Source organism: Microcebus murinus, chromosome 1 (genome assembly GCF_040939455.1).
Source record: "Microcebus murinus isolate Inina chromosome 1, M.murinus_Inina_mat1.0, whole genome shotgun sequence".
In the NCBI taxonomy this organism is placed as follows: domain Eukaryota; kingdom Metazoa; phylum Chordata; class Mammalia; order Primates; family Cheirogaleidae; genus Microcebus; species Microcebus murinus.
This window is the reverse complement of record NC_134104.1, coordinates 148,178,239-148,200,866: the sequence shown is the minus strand read 5'-3', so window position 1 is coordinate 148,200,866 and position 22,628 is coordinate 148,178,239. Positions and strand designations below refer to the sequence as shown.

General features: G+C 37.4%; 1 protein-coding gene across 2 annotated transcripts in view; it reads left to right on the top strand.

Annotated features, from left to right (window-relative positions):
• The window catches only part of ULK4 (unc-51 like kinase 4), a 541,908-nt gene that overhangs the window by 113,642 nt on the left and 405,638 nt on the right, over window positions 1–22,628 (top strand). For both annotated transcript variants that reach the window (XM_076006616.1, XM_020284578.2), the window contains exons 20-21: window positions 6,236–6,397; window positions 14,821–15,003. In XM_076006616.1, the coding sequence (XP_075862731.1) occupies window positions 6,236–6,397; window positions 14,821–15,003 (345 nt within the window). The remainder of the gene's footprint in view (window positions 1–6,235; window positions 6,398–14,820; window positions 15,004–22,628) is intronic.

Below are 22,628 nucleotides of genomic sequence, written 5' to 3'. Positions count from 1 at the left end.
ACTATAAATGTTAGCCATTACATGCATTATCTTTGAAATGTTTTACTGGTCACCTAAAACAAAGAGAGAAATGAATTAAGATTATTGGCTTTTGATAAGAGCTAAAATGTACAGTTTTATTTTCTGTATTTGTAATTGCAATCTAAGTTTAATCTTCCTAATGAAGAAGTACACATGCCAATCAGCATCATGTTCTCTGTGGGTGCTCATAATTCCACTTGCCTTTTATGCAGTGAAGGTGGGAAACGTGTATGGAATAGGAACAATGCAGTTTTCTTTCTTTTGACTATCACTATGAATCTAATAACTCGAAAGTTCATAGCTTTTTGAAGGCTGATATTAATAGGATAGCTTACCAGGTGTGGAGTTATCCAGTGTGTCTTGAAGTGAACAGTTGAGAATGGTGTGAGGGAAGCAATGAGTGGGGTAGAACAGCTTCCAAAGAGTTGGTAGCATAGGAAACACATAGAGTGCGGCATTTTCATTGCAGGGGTGGGTGGGGTTTGTGCTGCCTCTCTTCCTACGGCAGTTACACGCACAGAGGAGGCCCCAGCGTTTGGCTCGGCACGTAAGAACTGATAGAGTATCAGTAGTAATACCTTTCAGGGATTTATATTGGTTGGATTTCTATGTAAATTTTCATATTCCTTTGACTGTTTTTTACCTGTTACACACTTTGTATGCTTAACAAAATCTATAGCTCTTCTATTTCTTTTTCATTTAATACCTGCCCTTCTGGTTTCTTAACTTTTTATTATTTTTAGCCTAACGGTATTATGGTTACAGAGAATGCCATATGTAATCATTTTCTCTTAACTATAGTATTTAGTCCATTTACATATATTGTAATTGTTGGCATGATTGTCTTTGTAGCTGCCATCTTACTTTGTGCTGTTTGTTTCATCTGCTTTATACTTATTTTTTCTTCATGTCTTTTTTTCTAATTCCTTTTATTTTTGTGATGATTCTACTGCTGCTGTTTTTGAAACATAATTTTCCTGTGAATATAATTATAGGTTGACAATACTTTCTATTAGCAATTGGATATACTATTTTACTGTCTTCTGGCTGCAGGTGTTGCTGCTGGGAAGTCAGCTGTCAGACCAACTGTGCCTTTTTTTTTTTTTTTTGAGGCAGAGTCTCACTGTGTTGCCCTGGCTAGAGTGCCATGGCATCAGCCTAGCCCACAGCAACCTCAGGCTCCTGTGCTCAAGCAATCCCACCTCAACCTCTCAAGTAGCTGGGACTACAGGCATGCGCCACCATGCCCAGCTAATTTTTTCTATATATTTTTAGTTGGCCAATTAGTTTTTTTAGTAGAGACGGGGGTCTCGCTCTTGCTCAGGCTGGTCTTGAAATCCTGAGCTCAAACGGGCTTCCCACCTCGGCCTCCCAGAGTGCTAGAATTACAGGCGTGAGCCACTGTCAATGTCAAATACACTGTCACTGCCCAACTCAGATTGGCAGATAGGGAGATGGGGGAGTTATTTCTTGTTCATGTGTGTTATACTTAGTTGTAGTTACTGGGATCTCCTATTTTAATTGGGTCTGGGTAGAGGATTCGTTATTTCACTTACCACTACGATGGGCCCTTAGCCTTGCTCTCATTTTCTTGTTCACCTTATTGGATGAATGCTCTCAGGGCAAACATCAGCCTCAGTATTCTAGGCACCTCTCAGGGTTCTTGTTTACACAGTTGCTGGCTTCAGAATTTGGTGCCAGTTTACAGATGTTTTTAAGAAGGTTTGTTTGTTCATTTTCTTATTTTATATCTAGTATTTTTAGTTGCTTTCAAAGGGATAGAGTTGTCTAGGTATCTTGGCCAGTATCTTTCAGGAATTGAGAAATCCCATATTCTTGGTTCAGTGAGTTACTAAAGCAGTAAACTGTGTAAAATAAACCCTGAGGTTCCTTGAAGCCTTTAGAGGAAATATCAATGTACCAATGTGAAAATAATTAATGTCAATATTTTAGATATTGATTTTGGTGCTCTTTATCGGAAAAGTAGGCATGTAGACTACAATTACATTGGTAGCAAAACTTTCTTTTCAAGACTGCCTACAGTGCATTAGATCTATTTAACACTAAACATAGTACAGCTCTTCATTAATAAGCGCACCTATTTTTCTAATAATCATAGCTTTTATTATCATGATATGATGAAATAGGCCTTTGATTTAAATAATAGGCATTGGTTTAATCCAGTTATCCCCTCCAAAGTGTTAATTAAGCACAGAATACCACTGATCTTATGACTTTGATGGTGTCCCTTGGGGAATCCAAGGTCTAGGGTCACTTATTTCACGTGGTAGCAAGTTGAATTGGCCTGACAATCTCACTGAGTTTATAGAGCGCTGGGATGACACACGGCCCCTTTCAACCTACGTGCTAAAATAATTGTGATTTTCTAGTACTAGGAATTGGTTCTCTTAGGAATTGACTGACAAGTGTGACATGTGAAGATATTTGAGAGGGCCTCTGTAAGTAGCACATTTCCCCCTTACAGTCAGGGGAGAGGTTTTAGAACTTCATGAGAAATAAGACAAAGAACAGGGCATTTGGGAGAAAGTATCATATTTGTATATAATGAGAACTAGGGTGGAGGACGTAGCTTATATCTGTGGGCACAAATAGGTTTCCATATATTGGACCCCCACATTAAGGACACTTAGCATTCCCCAGGTATAGCAGCACTCTCCACGTGGGGTACCTGTCCAGGTAAGACTTATAACTGGGGAATATGAGAATACAATTCTGTGGGTGGGCCTGTCCTCAAGGGAGAAGGAAGAAGAGCTGAGCATTTAGGCATGTCCAGTTCATTGTTTCCAAATTTGACAAATGGATGACACATTTTATTTTCCACAAGCAGAATGAATGAAGGAACAGAGAAGGTGGAAGTGTTGTATTAATTTATTCTGGCCACATGGAAGGAAACACAGGAATGGGAAGATGAGAAGGAAGAGTTCTTTCTGATGCTCAGTCTGAGAAATGAAATGTGTTGAAGTTTGAGAAATTGAAGTGTGTTTAAAATTTCTAGCAATCTTATAGTTCATGCATTATGCTATATTAATAGGAAGAAAAGCTAACATTTATTGAGAATTTACTACTTTTCATGATCAAGATTGTGTTCATATATGCTGTCTTATTTAATTCTCGGATTGCCTTGAGTTTTATTATCTCCATTTTATAGATAATGAAGCTGAAGCACAGAGATGAAAATGCCCAAGGATACATAGCTAGTACAGTGCAAAAGCGTGGCTTGAAATTAGATATAGCTCAATATTTTCTCATTTTAAAAATCTTCTTACATGAAAAATACATAAATTTGGATTGAGAAAGTAATATACATATACTATAACAATGCAAACAATGCAAAAATGTCTAAAGTAGAATTAGTGGATTCCCCCTCCTCACAACCCATACCTATGATAATCATCATTAACAGAGTGTTGTATATCTTTTTTGCCCTTCCTTTACTTATACATTTACATATGTATATATGTATACTGATGAGTAAATGTAGAATATTATACATATAATTCTTTAGTATATTTTTTAATATTTTAAATTAAGGTATAATTGATGTAATATAAAATGCTCAGATATATATGTGTATTTGTAAATAGTTTTTCCTGGTCTGAGACACTATGAGGCTTAATGGTGTCATTATGAGCAGAAATTTAAAATTTTGATGTTTAATCCTTTTTTTATGCTTAATATCTTTTTGTCTTGCCTGAGAAAGCTTGGCCTACCTCAAGGTAGTCAAGATACTCTATGATGTCTTCTAGAAGCTTTATGGTTCTAACTTTTACATCTAAGTTTGTGATTCATCTCAAATTAATTTGTGAGTATGGAGTTTGCTGAGATGTTTTTTATGGCCCAGAACATGTTCTACTTTGGTAAGGTTTCATGTGATTTTAAAAACAATGTTTCTTCTACTTTTGTTCAGTGGAATGTTCTGTAAATGTCAAAGTTGGTTGATAGAGTTATGCAAGTCTTCTCTGTCTTTACTGACTTTTTATCTCCTTTATTGGCTGGTTATTATACATCTTTTTAAACTAGTGTATGCCTCTAATTTATTACATTGACCTTCAAATAACGTTTTACAGATTCATATATAACATACATGAACCTTATGTAATATTAAAACTGTATGGCAGAACCTTATCATTAGTAGTATTTTTTAGAGACAGGATCTCGCTCTGTCACCCAGGCTGTAGTGCAGTGGCCTGATACAGCTCACTGCAGCCTTGAATGCCTGGGCTAAAGCAATCTAACTGCCTCAGCCTCCTGAATAGCTGCGACTATAGGCATGTGCTACCACCCCCAGCTAATTTTTTTTTGATACTTTGTAAGCCTAAGGTCTAGCTTTGTTGCTATGCTGGTCTCGAACCAGCTTCAAGAGATCCTCCCCAAGTGCTGGGATTATAGGTGTGAGCCACCCTACCTCGCCCAGAACCTTATTTATATAATGATATACAAGCTCATAAGAACTATTAATACATATAAGAACCTTATAGTAGAATAATGTAGTACTTCTAGCCGTTCTACTTTTGTCATAGATTTTACATGTTGTAAGCCTCATAACACATTGTTAGTTTTGCTTTAAACAGCTATGTTATAAAGAGCTTCAAAAAGGAAGGAAAACAGTCTACTATACTTACATATTAACCATTTTTATTCTTTTTTTTTTTTTATATATCTAGTTTTCCTGTCAATATCATTCTCCTTCTGCCTGAAGGATTTCCTTTAATATTTTTGTCGTGCAGTTCTGCCTGTCATGAATTTGCTCAGCTTTCCCACATCAGAAGAGTTCATTTTGCCTTTGTTTTCGAAAGATATCATTGTTGGGATTTGTAGGTTGACTGTTATCTTTTTTTTCTTTCGATACTTTCAAGATACTGCTCTGCTATCTTCTGATTTGTATTGTTTCTGATGAGAATTTCCTGCCATCCTTATCTTTGTTCCTCTCCATGGAATGTGTCTTTTTACTCTAACTGCTTTTAAGGTGTTTTGTACATTACTGTTTTTTAGCAGCCTGATTATGGTGTACCTTGGTGTGATATATGTCTTTGTTTCTTCTTCTTAGGGCTCATTGAAGTTTCTTAGGAGTAGAGTTATTAGTTTTCACGAATCTTAAATTTCAGCCAGTATTTCAAATATTTTTTCTGCCCTCCATTTTAGAATTCTAACTACACGTATATTAGATCTTTTGAAGCTGTTTCACAATCCACTGATGCTCGCTGTCCCCAGCCCTCCTGTTTTTAGTCTTATTTCTTTCTATGTTTATTTTGGATAGTTTTTTTACTGCTAATTGCCGTGTCTTCAAGTTTAATCATTTAGTCTACAGTGTCAAACCCGTTCATCCTATCCACTGTATTTTTCCTATAAGACATTGCATAACTTGTCTCTAGACTTTTGATTTGGGCCGTTTTCATGCCTTCTGTTTTTTTCCTTATGGTTTCCTCTTGAGTATATGGACCATATTTATAATGGCCATTTAATATCTCTCTACTGATTCTATCATCCTTTCTGTAGTTTTTTTTCTGATGAGTCATATTTGCATGCTTCTTTGCCTCCTTGGTAATATTTAATTTAGATGTCAAACACACTGAATTTTATATTGTTGCATGCTGATTTTTTTTTTTTTTTGGTATTCTGGTACTTTTGGGCTTTTTCTTGGACTCATTTATATTACCTAAAAACAGTTTGTTTCTTTTGAAGCTAACTTTTAAGTACTGTTAGGGCCATCCAGAATAGTTTTTAGTCTAGGGTTAATTTGGTCACACCACTGCGGCAGTATCATTTTAAGGCGCTCCTTGATGTCCTACATGTAGGTGATTTTTCTACTCTGGCTGATTGGTAGACAAATTATTCCTAGGCATGAGTGATCTGAGGATTATTCTTCCTGTTCCTTATGATTTTTAAAATCATTTTGCAATTTTTCTGTTATATTGTTTATTTTACAGACTATTTCAGCATTTTTATTAAAATATGTATAGAATTATGTTATGCTAGCTTGCTAGTAAATAATGAAATGATTATTTGTGGTAGTTTTATAATAATCTGAAAGAGTTGCCATACCTTTTAGGATGCCTGAACGCATCCAGGGGCAGATGATATAGTCCTGATATCATATTAATAACATTATTTGCAGAGGTTATGAAAAAATGACATGTATGCATTTCTCATTTCACTAATATTCTTTTAATCTCCCTGTTCTGTCTCTCTCTAGGAAGAACGTGTTGTGAATCACATGGCAGCAAAGATTATTGAAAATGTCTGTACTACCTTTTCTGCTCAAGCCCAGGGCTTTATTACAGGAGAAATTGGACCCGTTTTGTGGTACCTATTCAGACATTCTACTGTTGATTCTCTTAGGATAACAGCAATATCGGTAAGACAGAGCATATTTTGGGGATATATCGGGGTATATTTAAACACCAAGTGTGAAGAAATGTACCCGCATAAATTTAATTGAATAGCTAGGAAACTGAAATCTCAGAGTAATAATAGTTGGTGAAAGCAATGACTTGATTTTCTCCTAAAGCAGAATTTTAAAAACTGGGTCTGGAAAACCTTGGGACTGTCAGGGAATTCCAACAGGACCTTGTTAGGACATTATGGTTTCAAAAACTATCTGGAGATGGTAGTGGAAAACTGGCAGTAGATAGGGTACAGGATTTGGTTTGTTATATTTTTAATGTTCCCTGACTTTTCCTGTTAGTGCCCTCATTCAGATTTTGTGTTAAATGGATATCTCATATGGTTCAGATGAATTTATTTTAACGTTCAGGCATCTGTGGTTTTGCAGTTTTTGTGTTTTGATTGGTTGTTTATTACTTTGCTCACATGGTTATAATGACTTGGTATTCAGAATAATTATGATGCTATGTTAATACGCTTGTATCAATTTAATATTCTGTTGAACAAATATAACCCTCTCTCATATGATTTATTTAAATACCTCTTTGAATTACCAATCTCATATGATTTATTTAAATACCTCTTTGAATTACCAATTGGTAATCTTTGAATTACCAATCTGGGCTCTCCACATTATATGGCACCCTCGCCGTACCTCTGCTCAGCTCACTCTTGTACTTCTCTCTGGGGCAGTTTCACACCTTACGTTCTTTCCTTAAACCTCCAGTCCCACACTTTCACCCTGCATCCTCACTAAATGAATTGCCCCCTGCTGCCCAGGGAAAAATAAAGACATGCAATGGGGACATGCAAAGGCATTCCTTCTGCCTTGTAAGTATACCTGTTAACATGCACACCTATCTTCTCTCAGTTCTTTCCCTCCTAGTACAATGGATAAGTTGTCCTTCCTTTTGTCAGAGATAAACCTCTTCGTGTTTCTCCAAATTTTCTTCCTGGTCCCTTCTTGGGAACCTTACTTGCGATTAAAAATGGCTATTTTTGCCCTTTCCTATGTTTCAAATCTCCCCTTCTCTACTAGATCCTTCTAGTCAGCATTCAGGTGTTCTTTAATTTGCTCCATTAAAAACAGAACAAAACAACACAGGACACACACAAACATGTCAACAGTCCCCAGGCTGCACAGCCCCCCTTCACAGCCATGCCTCTTTAAAGAATTGTCTCTACACACCGTTGCTCCTTTCTGCCCCCCACCCCCTCGTTTCCTCCTCGGTCCAATCTGGTACCTGTCCTAAAAATGCCACCGAAGTTGATCTTGATAAGGTTACTAATGACTTTCATGTTGCTAAATCCTCTGGATATTTATGATATTTTTCAGTTCTGTTACTTATATAATCTTAAAAATCAAGGAATTAAAAATCCTGCTTCCTGAATATGATAAAGGACATATGACATTTATCTCATGCACACACACATACACACACACACATCTGTTTCAGGGGCCACATGTTTTCAACATTTTAAAAAAATCACACAGCTAATTATGGTATTAACAATTATAGAAATTATCAGAAAAAGTATCAGAGTTACAAAGTATACCAGTGAACTTTCTCGAGGCATCTTGGAATCATATTTTAAGGCATCCATTTTAATCCTGGGCCTTTAAAAAAAAACCTGTCTTGCTTTAATTGGATTTATGCTATCATTTTCATCTTTGTACTTGGCTTCTTTTCTTGCTTAAGTTTTTCCAATTGTTCTTACCAAAGTCTCATACCTAGTCCTTCTTTTCTTCATCTGACTCATCACGCTTGGCTCTTTCACCTTGGGCTTTTCTTATACTTTGTTCTTAGCATTCATCTGAATCATTAATTTTTAACTGAAATTTTGCCAATTGCCTCAATAATGTTTTCTTTTCCTTTCCTGCTCCAGGATCCTATTCAGGAGCATGTGTTGTATTTTGTTTTTATAGCTCTTTAGTCTCCTTCAGTCTGACACAATCCTTTAGTCTTTGTTTATTTCATGTCATTACAGTTTTAAAGAGTACAGAGCTTTTATTTTGTAGGGTGAGGCTCGACTTGGGTCTGTCTGGTGTTTCCTCATTAAATCTCTACAGTATTCATTGATGACTCGTAACTGTACCAGATACCTTGATTGTGGTTGCCATGTGATTGTCATTTGTATTATTCCTTTTACATTAGGGACAAATATTTTCTATAAAAGACAAGACAATAAAAATTTGAGGCTTTGTAGCCCACATACAGTCTCTGTATTCTTTTTGTTTTGCTTTTAATAACCCTTTAAAAATGTAAACGCCATTCTGTTTGTATTGATCATGAGCTATACTAAATGAGGCCGTGTGCCTTAATTGGAATTCTATTTTGAGGACGCACTGTCTCTTCTCCTGCATTTATGTATGTATGTATTTATATCATTATGGACTCACAGATATGTATTTTATTCTGTGAGTTGTAGTGTGATCTATTTATTGTTTTAAGTGCTCAAATCATCCCAGATTTGGCCAGGGGGATCCCTTGAAGCTGGCTTCTGTGTCCTTTTACCTATTTCTGTCACTGTTGGAGCACTTCCTTACCTTCGCACACCATAGTGTTGTGCGCTCATTTTCTACATTTCCTGCACCAGCCCAGAATCAGTCATTTCTCCAAGAAATCCTTAGTATTGGGAGATGAAGATTTGCTTGCTCTTTGTGTTCATTGCTGGGGGTGAGGGTGGTGGGCATTGTTTCTAGGCCTTCTCAATGTTCAAAGCTAAATAAAATATATATACCCATAATACACATTCATATTTTTTAAATATGTGTCATTGTACATATTTGGGAAAAAACCCTCATGAATTTATATTGATACTTCTATTATAATTTTAATACCTCAGGATTCTTTTTAGTCTTCCATCTTTCCATGTTTGTAAATCCCTTCTCCGAGAGAACCCGGGTTCCCGTTATTCTCAATGTATGTGCCGATTTGCTCAGTCAACTTATTTCCATATCGTAACAAACTCCCGTCTACTCTGGCTGCCTCTTCTCGAGTTCCCCTCCGTCTCCCTTGCTGCTGCCACTGTGCTTCCTGGGCCCCTCCTTGGCTCAGTGCTCTCTTTTCCCTCATTGTCCCCCTTCTTCAGACAGACATATTGACATGGGGAGGGAAGGTTAGAACATGGGTTAAGGAATTCAAAGGGCTAGAAGTCATCTTGGGGACCTTCTCTTCCTTTAACTCCTTCCACTTCGCTGTTTACAACCAGCCAGTCAACCCAGCCTGTGATGCTGATTCCTTGGCATCTTCCAGATCTGTCCACCTCTCTGTGGCTGTATAGCTACCCCCATAATCCAGGCCACCACCATCTCTCACCTGGACCACTGGAGTAACTTTCTAAATGGTATTCCAAAGGGCAGTGTTATGCCCCACCAAGTCCATCATCTACACAAAGGGACCTTCATAAAATCACATCTCCTCCTCTTATCTGCTTAAGCTTTTCAAAGCTTTCCATTTTTTTTTTTTTTTTTTTTTGCGGGATTTATAATACTTCATTCAAAGTACAAGGGTAGAAGTCAAGAATTGGTGAGTGCTTTTAGGTTTAGGGTAATGTTTAATATTTAAAGCAGATAGCACATTTTACTTAGTAAATTAGTCATGTTTATTTTATTAATGATGCCTTATAAATTGTAAACTCGAATTGTAAACTTGAAAGCCCCAGTTGTAAACTTGAAATTTGGGGCTAAGTTTTGTTCACGTCTCTCTCAGTTTGATACCAGGCTTCTTGACTGGAAGTTAGGACTTCTCTTGCAAAGATTAAGAGGGAGCCTCCGCCTGTCTCACATGTGAGTAGAGGGCAAAGATTAACATCAGGCCCCCTTCTTTAGTTGGAGACAAAGAAAAATAGGCCACAAAGGTCCTGCTAATATAAAAGGGGGTGGCATAGTATAAAAGGAGGGCAGAATATTACGTGAGGTCATTGTTTGTAGATACTAAAAGAAATACTAACTAAAAGAAATGATAATCTTAAGAAAATTGTACCTGTCCTGTACTCGCCAGACTTCCTTCTCAATGTCTTTTCCCATATTCACCTCTCAGGAATGTGTCCTGGACCCATTTGGTGATAAAGATCAAAATTCTTAATTGACCTTCAAGATCCTGCATGATTTGGCCCCTGCCTACCTCTTTTGTTTCATCTCCTGACACTCATTCCCTCACTCACTGTGTCTGAACCAAACTTATGGTCAGACATTTTCTAGAATTTTTCTGCCTTTGGACCTTTCGCCTTGCCGTTCCCTGTTCCTGGATGCTCTCTGCTGGCTTGTCACGTGGCCGACTCCTCATCTTTCAGGTCTCTGCTTAAGTATCGCCTCCTCAGTTAGGATGACCCTGGCTCCGTTCTTGCCCCTCTAATGAACACAGCTGTATTTATTTAACTTTTACTTATGCACAGTTTTTCCCATTAGAGTGTCAGTGTCCAGGAAGATAGGAGCCCTGCTTGTTCCTTTTCTGAGCACATGGTAGGAGCTCCGTAGATACCTGCTGACCAAATGAATGGCTGAGCGGGTGGGGGATAGCGTTGCTCAGTGCTGAGGCAGCAACCTGCTCCTTGTTCCCATTGCGACTGTCTGTATTCACTGCCTCTGTCACTGATTATCTGACCCGTTTCTCCTATTGATCTCTTGGCCCCATAGATTCCTCTATGCTGGTCTGGGCCCCCAGGCTAGCAGCATCAACATTACTTGGGAATTTGTTAGAAATGTAGTTTTTTGGGCCCTAACCCAGACCTACTGAATCAGAATCTCCAGGGGTGGTGGGGGAGGAGAATGGGGAGAGAGGCCTAGTAATCTACATTTCAACAAGCTTCCAGGTGATTTTTGCCTGCTCAAGTTTGAGAACCACTGCCCTAGACCTTGGAGCTCTTAGAAAATACCGGGTGCGGCTTGGAGCAAAAGATGACTAACTTCCCCTTACTCTACTCAGGAGGGGCCACGTTGGTGGCTATTGGTAGTTGGAGGGAGTGGGCCTGACTTGGGGAATGCATTGAATAGGTAAAAGTGATTCCCTGAATTATTGGAATTGTAGGGAATCTCTGTAGGAACCATAGTGGGAACCAGAGAAACCTGTAGAGTTAGGTTGAATTAAAATGGTTCCATGAGGGAGGTAACTGAGAGTAATCATAGTTACTGATATGCTGAGATGAAAAGATGTCAAAAGTGAAGTGTGCAGGATAGTGGTTCTCGTTGGGGTTGGCGGAGAGCTTTTCAGGCAGCATTGGCTGCTTCCTCTTCTCTGTCCATCCACCCCTCCCTCTGTTCTGATACATCTTAAGATCTCTCAGGGGTCAGATGAGAGTATGTGTAGTTTGAAAAAACTCCCGGTAATTTTATATGACATCAAAAAATCATTTGAAAGACCAAAAACGGTTCTTAAACCTTTTCTTCCTTGGTGATTCATGTTTTTAATAGATATGCAGCCTTCAATTTTGAATGAGTCTATTTCTTAGAAACTGCTTTTATTAAACAGACTGTAAGGAAACTCAAATTCTAGAGGTAACACTAAATGTTCATTTTGAAGTGAATTTTGAACTGGAACTGTTCTTTCCGGTTTTAACAATATAATCTTAAACTCTTTTAATAAGTATAATATTTCAAAACCGAATCAGTGAAGGTAAGACTTGATATTTGATTTTTTTTATTCCCAAACTATAAGCACTAATGTACTGTCAAGGCTCTGTGCATCTTCTCAGTTGCTCCAAAGCTCTCAACTGAGTTTGAAATTCAGAAGCAAATTAAAGATTATTTTCTCCATGAGCTTTTCAAAATGGAAAGTTTGTTAGGCTTTCGAGTGGCATTCTGAAGAAGAGACATTCTAGTTGCCCTCATATTTTTGAATTCTACTGAGAAGTGGTCTGGGCAAATCTTTCATCAAGAAATTTCCCCATGATAATTAGGGATTTTATATCAATAGAAAGTCAGTTTTGCTGTGCCAGTTCCTCTAAGAATTGTTACAGGGCTAATGAGACATTGTTTTGCTGTGTTGAAGTCACTGTTGGGAGAATCCTAGTTTGCTTGAAAAATTCTTTAGGGACATCATTTAAAATGCTTTTTTAAAAAAAATACTTGGATTAGGAAAATAATTCTATTTTTATTTCATAAATAGCAATTTTCTTAGATTCATTATAAATATGTTTTAAATACTTTCATAATTCTTCAATCAGAATCAGTTTTTTAAAAAAAGTGATTTATTTTTCATATTTCTATTTTCAGCTATTATTGCTTTTTTTCTACTGAAACTTAAACAATTTGGATTTTAGATTCAAAGAACCCTACTTTTATATTTCCTAAACCATCGATGTCTACTTTATCCATCTATAACTCCCTGGGAAGAAAGAAGAGAGACTGAAATATTATTTGAAAGGCGCCCAAAGTAGAGTTTAATTATTTGATGGAATTTCATTCTGATATACCTATCTCTAAATGAATATAAATTCCTGGTATATGGTTGAAATGAAATAAGTGATTATCAATCAAGACAGAATTTTTTTAAGTGTCTCATATGATAGTTCCACAAGGAAAGGGATACTTTTTATTTTTAGGGAAAAGTATGTAGTGCTTTGCAAATTCTAATTTTTGGGGGTACATTTTGTATATTTGTTTACTTCAGAAGTGGCAGTAAATACATTATTAATAGTGCAGACTTTCTTGTGTAAATGTTTATTTCGGTATAATTTTAAAAATATCTAATGTAGTCATTGGCATTAGAATGTAACTATAAAAAATTGCTATAAAAATAATATACATTCATTTGAAAGATTTTAGCAGCACAGACGTAAAAGGTTGAAGACTCTTCTTGGCCCCTTTCTACCTTCTGCCTCTCAGTTCCATTCTCAAGAGGAAGCATCTGGAGAAGGTCCTTCAAGATTTTCACTGATGACAGTTGTATTTACTGTTTCCTCTCAGGCTATGATAAAGTCACGTTAGCATTTTCATAAAGATTGGAAATAAGGTTTAGCACTATGTAAAAACATTTACTTTAAAGAATTTCATTTTGAAGAAAGATTGAGTTTTATACCAGTCAGCACATATTTTCCTTATTTTATCAATAGGAATAACTTTTAAAGGAAGTTATTCTTGGAGACAGGAAAAAGGTCTAATTCTTTTCCTAAGTCTTTCATGACAATGAAAATATTTTTGAAAGTCTTTTACCTTTTTATATCTCCCTCCCTCCACTCCACTTCACATCACATTTCTAACAATTCTTCTTATATTTGATCTTTTCATTATTAATCAAGGTTATAAATCTGTTTAAAATATAAATCATGGAGAAGGAGTGTAAATGCCATTAATTATAATGAGTTTTTAAAAATAAAACTATTCTTAGCTTATGTTTATTTCTGTCTGTGGAGTCGCTCACATACACATGAAATGTCATCACCTCTTTGTTTTTCTTAACTTTTGAGGGCTTCGCTTTGCTTATGGCATAAAATTTAAAGCTCCTAGCTTTGTTGACCAACTCTGGCTCCAGCCTGCTTTGCTAGATGGATCATCAGGTTTTCTTCTGTCCTACTGCATACCTCCTTTCCTACACTCAGTGTATGTTCTAATTGCCTCAGACAGATCGCCCTTCCTAGAGCATGCTTTGCATCTTTGTGTCTCCATGTGAGTACTTGTTCTGTTCTTTCAGGCTAGAGTTTTCATTACTCACTTTCCCACCTACCCTTCAAAAACTGCCTCAACATTATCTTCTTTATGTAGCCCTTGTTCACTTGCTTTTCTTTTCTTTCTGGGCATAATTGAGCCCACGTCTATTATAATAGTTCTTACTTCTGTTAGTTTATCATAATTTTCGTGTGTAATAGTCTGCGAGCAATTGAGGAATAGCTATGGGGTCTGACTATATTGGTTTAAATTTCTGTTCTGCCACTGACAACATTCAAGGGGGACTATACACCTTTGGGTAAGTTACTTAGACTCTCTATGCCTTAGTTTTACCATCTATAAAAGGATAATACTACCTTTTTAAATATGTTGTCAGGAGAATTAAATGAGATAATATTTAGATATTCTCAGTGTTCTTCAAATTGTGAACAATAAAATGTTTGATATTAATTTTTATGACTTTTTCAGCACTTAGTTCATTGTCTACACAAAGAATGTGTTTAAGAATGTGTTTTATTACTTAAAGGGAAGCTTTTCTACATAGACTTATGAATTATCAGTTTAATGGTTATAATAGTTTCTAATGTTTTAAAACAACTTGAGTTTTTATTGGCAGCTGGATTATTGCTTTGTTTTTAAGCATGTTGAAAATTTCCAACTTTCTTGTGCCGAAATAAGTAATAAAGGAGCAAGGGGAGCACCTTCTATTCCATTGCACAGAAAAAGCTTTTGGAGGAATGGTTGATGCACATAAAGTTGTCTGACAGATCTGTTCTCCTTCTCTGTAGGCCTTGTGTAGAATCACTCGCCATTCTCCTACTGCCTTCCAGAATGTTATTGAGAAGGTGGGACTGAACTCGGTGATAAACTCCCTGGCCTCTGCCATCTGCAGAGTTCAGCAGTACATGTTGACCTTGTTCACCGCCATGTTGTCCTGTGGGATTCATCTTCAAAGACTGATCCAAGAAAAGGTTTGCCCGAGATTTCACCTGTTACTCTACTTTAAAACTTGTTGTTTTCTCCTACAATTTCAGTGGTTCAACAAGTAATGACATCACTGTATAACTTATTTCTCATTCTGGGGGGCCTTTTTGAACTTTGCCAAATCTCTGTACCACAGGGCATTCATCTGAAGATGTTGTAAGAGTCTTTTAGTGATTAAAATAGAAATCCAATAAATGGCCTCTGCCTGCTTATCTCATTTTAGTAATAAAAAATTGGACAATTTATGAGTCCTTTCCATACGCTGATATTTCTTATACCTCATCAACCCTGGGCCCCATCTCTTTTTCTCATATCTTTTGCCTTCCTTAGGGGGGAGTCTCTTTATATTTTCTGCTTACTCCGACCTGTTTTTATTCCTTTAGAGCCCCCTCTGTCTGTTTTTAGCTTAGTCCCCTTCTAATCTTTTATTTTGCGTAGAGATTGTAGGTATTAAATTCATAACATAGAACTGCATTAGCTATAAAGGGGTCTCTATAGTGGCCTTTCTCTGGCCTCTTGCTCTAAAGAGTGGTCTCCGGACAGCAGCACTGTCATCATTTGGGAGTATGTTGGGCAAGTGTGTTGGAAATGCAGATTCTCAGGCCCCTCTGCAGACCTGAATCAGAATCAACATTTTATTGAGATCTCTAACCAATTCGTTTGAATTTTATGGCTTGAGAAGCCCTGCCTGAGAATGTTAGTATTTGGTAAAGTGTTAACAGGTGAAAGAAGGTGGACCATGGGTATATATAAATTTGGAAAGCAATGAATCAAAGTTAGATATTTTCAATTGTATGACTTTTCCCAGTCTTGAATACTCTAATAATGTATTGTGAATCTGGGAATGAGGGGAACACAGTATGCAGCATTCTTTAAACTTACTCTTTAAAAAATGGCATGCATTCTTTAGACCAGGGGTCCTCAAACTTTTTAAAGGGGGGCCAGTTCACTGTCCCTCAGACTGTTGGAGAGTGCGCACTGTGGGCCCAGGATGAATCAGCTGCTAAGCAGGATAGGCAGCAGAGGCAAAAACACCCGGAGGGCCAGATAAATGTGCTAGGCGGCCCGCATATGGCCCGCAGGCCGCCAGCAGTAGTTTTAGGATGCCTGCTTTAGACCAATCATCCTTTTTTTCCTAGGGACAGAGGAGTACACCTTTCAAATCAGAGTTTTGCAAAACACAGTGTAAGTAATGCTGCTCAGAAGTGTAGAATGGAACCACTTCAATACACTGTTTATCATGGTTCTGCATTAAATATCACATGTTAAATTTTGTTTTTATAACTAAAGTTAAAATTGCAATAATCAATATGAATCACTATCCGATTAACATAATAAATTTACGTGTAAAAGTTCAAATAGAAAGCAAACCACTTCTTGCCTTTACTGTAATTATTCTGGTTTTGATTCTGCTAAGAAGTTTGTGTCTCAGAGAAATTTTTTTTTTTTTTTTGACTGCAATCATCTGGCATCAGAGAAATATTTTTTTCAACCACCTGTGTGTCCTGCTTTTGCTATTAGATTTTTTAAGTTATTAAATGTTCTTATTGTATTAGAAAAAGTAACACTGGAGTAGTTATACTTTGTAAGTTGGGATAAGAGAAGCTGAAAGTTTTAGAAGAGTTTTTTTTTCTTCACCTTTAGCACAGGCATGGGTTGATTAAGCTTCAAATATAATATTTCACAAAGGCAGTAAAGTAGGATGAATTAATTAATATGATTTTTAATTGTTTTTATAATATATAACTGCTATTCCATATATCTTAAAGATAAGAATTAATGGATAATTAAATGTGTAGAATGATAATCTTTTGCTTTTGGTTAGTATTAGTACGTTTTATTATTTTTTATATGTAGATTTTTAGAGACAGGGTCTCACTCTGTAGCCCAGGCTGGAGTACAGTGATGTGAGCATAGCTCACTGTAACCTCAAACTCCTGTGCTCAATCTATCCTCCTGCCTCAGCCTCCTGAGTAGTTCACACTGCAGGTGTGCACCACCGTGCCCAGCTAATTTTCTAAAAAATTTCTTGTAGAGATGGGGATCTCACCACGTTGCCCAGGCCGGTCTCGAACTCCTGGCCCTAAGCACCCAATCCACCTTCGATTCCCAAAGAGCTGGGATTATAGGCATGAGTCACCATACCCAGCTCATCTTAACCAAGATTCATGTTGTTGTAAAACAGATCTCTAGAACTTTTTCGTCTTTCAAAACTGAAACTCTATACCCATGAAACATTTTTGGTGATGTTGAGTAATAAGGCTTTGGATTTTATTTACATCTATTTTAGTAGGAACCTTCTATACTGACGCTGAATTGGCACAGGGACAGAGGGCGCTGCCTTGTTACTGCCAAGTTGGGGTAGAAGCACAGGTCCCCAGTGGACTTTTGACACTTCAGGGGTTAGAAGAGCACCTCATTACTGCTGGGCAAGCGTGGGAGGTCTGGCTTTCCACGAGGCCTCCTCTGATGCCGTCCTGGCTAGCAGGGTAGGGGCAAGAGCTCCTCGTTATTGCCGCCACTGACGCTGGTGGGGTAGGAATGGGTGCCTCGCTACTGGTGGAAGACAGTGAAGGTGCTGTCTTCCCACTCTGCCTTTTCTGATTCTCAGGGCAGGGGAAGGGGGCAAGCTTGTTACTGCTATGCCGTATATGGGTGGAGGCCTGAGCTCCTCATGTGGTCTTTACTGACACAATGGCTAGGAAGGGGGCCTTGCTATTGTTGGGTTGCGATCAAAGCCCCAGATCTGGCAGAGGATAATGTTGGGGCACCTTGTTATGATCACATGTGGTTCAAAGTCTCGGCTCCCTACTTGCCCTTGATTGATGGAGCTTAGGGTGTGGTTTTTCTGTGGCGTTTGGCTGAAGTGGAGTAGCTGTCGTTTGAAAGTTCTCTTGCTTGCTGGGATGTCCCTTTCTTGGTCCTTTGGCTTGAGAGTTTTTCTTGTTTTTTTTGTGTATTTCTTGTGTATTTCTGTGCGTGTACCTATTGGTGTTTACAGGCTCCTCCATTCTCCAGCTCTCCATGTGGGAAATAGGAGGCAAAAGACAACCCGGCAAATGCGTTGCTGTGCCCGTCCGCAGGTCTTGAGGTCCCTGGCTGGTCTGCCACCTTCTCTCCAAATTGAAGTCTTCTTGTTCTTGTTTTGTATATAATGTCCATGGTTTTTAGTTTAATGGTAGAAATAAAAAAAAGTACATCTTTTCTCTCGTGTCACCTAGGTTTTTAAATGTATATGTTATACCTCAGTAATATACAATAAATTTTCACTTAAAATGCAAGGTTCTATTTTTTATTAATTGAAAAAATTTACCATTTATTCCACATTTCCTTGGGGCCAAATGCTTAGTGATTTGTGACTCTGAGTCTTTCGCAGGTGAGAGACTTGGTGTGTTGAATAATTTTGTCAAATTCCTGGAGGATAGAAGTGCTGGATATAAGTGCTCATGCCCTAACAGGAGGCACAGACAATAAACAAGGAAACACAGTAATTCTGGATAGTGCCAGTGCTCTGAAGAACATAAGAGAGGGAGGGTACCTTATAGAGTGACTTCGGGGGGTCTGTGTGCAGGTGAGGTAGAAGCAGACGCTGTTAGCCTGGGGTGGGTGGGTGAGTCAGGGAAGGCCCTTTGAGAAGGTGCATTCCAGCCATGAATGATGAGGAGGAGCTTGCTGTGTCAAGATCTGTGGGCAGAGCTTTGTGGTTCAGCTTCCCTGAAGTGTGAGAGATCTTGGGGAGATCTGGGAAAAGAAAGAAGGCCATCTCAGTTGGAGCATAGTAACCATGAAGGAATGAACATTGGAGGAGGCTGGGAAATTGGAAGAACACCCTGATCACATAGGCTTGTGGTATTGGCCTTCCTAAGGGTTTTTGTTTGTTTTGTTTTGTTGGCACAGTGGCCATTGTTTTATTTTTAAAGTAGGGAAAAATGCATGCATTTGTTAACACATGTGTTTGAAGTGCAGGTTTACTAATCTTATTATTGCTAAATTGAGGTTGATAATTTAGAATGAGTAGATGAGGAAGGGACCTAGCAGTAAACACCAAGTGTGCTGCTTCCTGTTGGCCAGGGAGAAAGAACTACACATGGTGTTCTTTTTGGGGGACCGATGCCTGTGTATTACAGTCTTTTATTTAAATTGAAATTCATTCTCCAGAAGATGCCCATTCTCATCCCTTCAAATAAATTGCTGACTCTAAAGAAGAAAACAAAATTAGCTGTAATCTCACTGCCCAGCAATAATTATTAACATGTTGGTTTATCTCATTTTAGTTTTTTGTCTGTGTCTATGTATTTTATGCACCCATTGACAAAGTTAAGATAAAATTGTGTTGATTTATCTTGCTATTTTCTTGAGTGTGTTACTATGTCATTAAATATTCCTCAAGAACATTTTTGAGATTTTATATGATTTATTTTGTGAAGCTCCTATAATTTAACTCTTCCTCCAGTATCAAACTGTTTGCTTTCCATATTTTGGTTCCTATTCACCCTGATGCAGTGAACATCTTGTTACATACACCCTTGTGTTCTCCTGTGATAGATTACTTCAAATGTAATACACATTTATAAGGCTCTGCATTAATATTGCTTGATTGTTTTCTACAAAGGTAGATGATGTGAGTACCATTTTACTTACAATTTAGCCATCAGTCATTTCAACCATATGCTATATTTCTCTTATAATAAAATCTAGAGTTTAGGATTATTTAATTAGCAGAATACTTTATGCTTTCATAGTTATTTGCAGTTAGTAATTAATCTCTGATTCTACGTTTGAAATATCTAACTGTAGCCAGGTTTTCATCTTAAATTACATTAACTAGATGGTGTAGTCTATTCCCTTCTGGGTCATATTCATTTTCTTGAGTGGATATTTATGTATTGAAGGAATTTGTTTGGTTCACACTATTAGCTACTTGGGTATCAGCATCCTTAGACGATGATTATCCCGCAGCCATTTGCATTACTGGTGCTTGATTTATTTTGTGTCATCTTTAAAATGATTTGCTTCCCCATAGATGCACTAAATGGCAGAAGATTCCTTTATTTAAAACAATGTGTGTTAGTTCCCATACACTGTAATGTAAAAAGTGAGTGATCACAGCTGTGGTGAGAGGGGACTCTTTTTTTTTTTCTTTGAGAGACAGTCTTGCTTCTTTTGCTCAGACTGAAGTGCAGTGGTACGATCATAGCTCACTGCAGCCTGGAACTCCTGGGTTCTAGTAATCCTTCCACCTCAGCCTCTCAAGTTGCTGGAACTGTAGGCACGTGCCACCACATCCGGCTAATTTGTAAATTTTTTTATAGAGATGAGGTCTTGCTGTGTTGCCAAGGCTGGTCTTGAACTCCTGGCTTCAAGCCATCCTCTCACCTCAGCTTACCAAAGCTCTGGGATTATAGACGTGAGCCAGTGCATCTTGCCTGAGAGAGGACTCTCTTGATTTACAAATCAAAGTGACAAACCATTTTTCCATTTTTTTCCCCCCAAACACTTAACAGAAAACTTTTGAACCATTGGTAGTTAGTACTTGATATGTGATTCCTTAATCACTGCTAGATGTAGAGAATGGATCACCTTTTTAGAATTCAGATGTTGGAATCAGTGAACATGAAGCTTCTGGAGGGCCTGACCAGATATAAGAAGAAACCTTGTAGGACTTTGTAGATCAGGTATGAATTTATTTACTAGTCCGTGCACTGTAACCTTTTTTTTTTTTTTTTCCAGTTTGTAGCTATATTTTTCTGGTTCTTTCAAGCTGTTAATATATTCTGCAAATATTTGATCATTAAGATACAGGGCTGGAGGATTTTGTGAGTTTATGGATGTGCTGTTTGTTGGGGAAAAAGATATTGGATGCGGTCATTATAATTTTCCATAATTATATCTAAAATCTTAATGTAGCCAATGCTAATTTAATTTTATTTGTATTTATAACTTTAATGAATTTTAGGGTTTACATATATAATGTAGAAAATTCAGAATATGTGGAATACAGAACACAGAAAGTTAAGTGCTTACCTCCCTGAGGTAATCTCTATAAAAATTTTAATGTATGTCAAGTTTATATTTGCTATGCATGTAAGTACACACACACACACATACACACACACACATACATTCACATATTTCCCCCTTCCCTGCTGCCATGAACACATGCTATTAGAGTCTTTTTATAGAAATTAAGTCAACTGTATGTTTGGTAACCCATATTTTTCCTATTCAATGATAAGTTAAGAGTGTGTGTCTAAGTTAATAAAACTCTTCAGTATATATCATTTAAAAAGGTTATGACATTCTATCATGAGAAGGTATCACAATTTATTTCAACAGTTCCTTATTGCACATTTAAGAATTTCCAGCCGGGCGTGGTGGCTCACTGTAATCCTAGCACTCTGGGAGGCCGATGTGGGTGGATTGCTCGAGGTCAGGAGTTCAAAACCAGCCTGAGCAAGAGCGAGACCCCGTCTCTACTATAAATAGGAAGAAATTAATTCTCCAGTTAATATATATAGAAAAAATTAGCCGGGCATGGTGGTGCATGCCTGTAGTCCCAGCTACTCGGGAGGCTGAGGAAGAAGGATTGCTTGAGCCCAGGAGTTTGAGGTTGCTGTGAGCTAGGCTGACGCCACGGCACTCACTCTAGCCCAGGCAACAATGTGAGACTCTATCTCAAAAAACAACAAAAAAAAGAATTTCGATTGTTTTACCAGGGAGAACATTCTCACGGCTAAATTCTTTTGTATGGACATCTTAATAATTCCCTTAGGATAAACTTTTAAGTAAAATTGCTAGGTTAGTCTCATTTTAAAAAGTACTTTCCCCCTTGTAGCTTATATATATAACACTGTAGTTTTATATATGTTTGCAAATAGCTATAGTGCCAGTAAAAAGAGTGATAAATTTGAATTCTAAATTTCATATACGCCAAAAATATTTTGATTCAGAGTTTTGTTAAGTGCATGATTACAGTGTGTTCACTTCTTTCGATTTTTCTATCTTGCAGATTTTCAGCCAAGATACTTAGAGGTCACATCCTAAATTATGGTTTTCATTTTTCACAATCTCCATCTTTTCAAATTCAGTGAACCACAGTTATTTTGAGGTTGTTGGAAGTTGTGGCTCTGATCTAAATATGGCCTCAGAAATCATGCCAGTTGCAAAATCTGCTTTGCCTCTGACATCAGGGTACCTCGTAGAACATGACTCTTTTTGGAATGTAGAAACAGAACCTGAAAAATATGTGTTTCTGACAGTCTCTCTGAGTAGATATCTTACAAAACCCTCTCTCACTATAAAAATTTTACACATGCTGGATAGTCCTCGGTGAAGACATATTTGAACTTAACAAAAACAAAACACAGGAATATCCAGAATCTCTAACAGTGAAGATGAACGAAAATCAGAAGGGCTATTGTGTAATAGAGTGACAGTCTCAGTTACTAATGGACACGTGTGTGTGCACGTGTGTGTGTGTGTATGTGTTTAATAAAAGCTTCAAACATAAAAAAGATTGAGGGAATAATATATACCCATCATAAATAACTTTTAATACATGGACAATTTTGTTTCATTTATTTTTATTTTTTGTTTCATTTATATTCCCTCT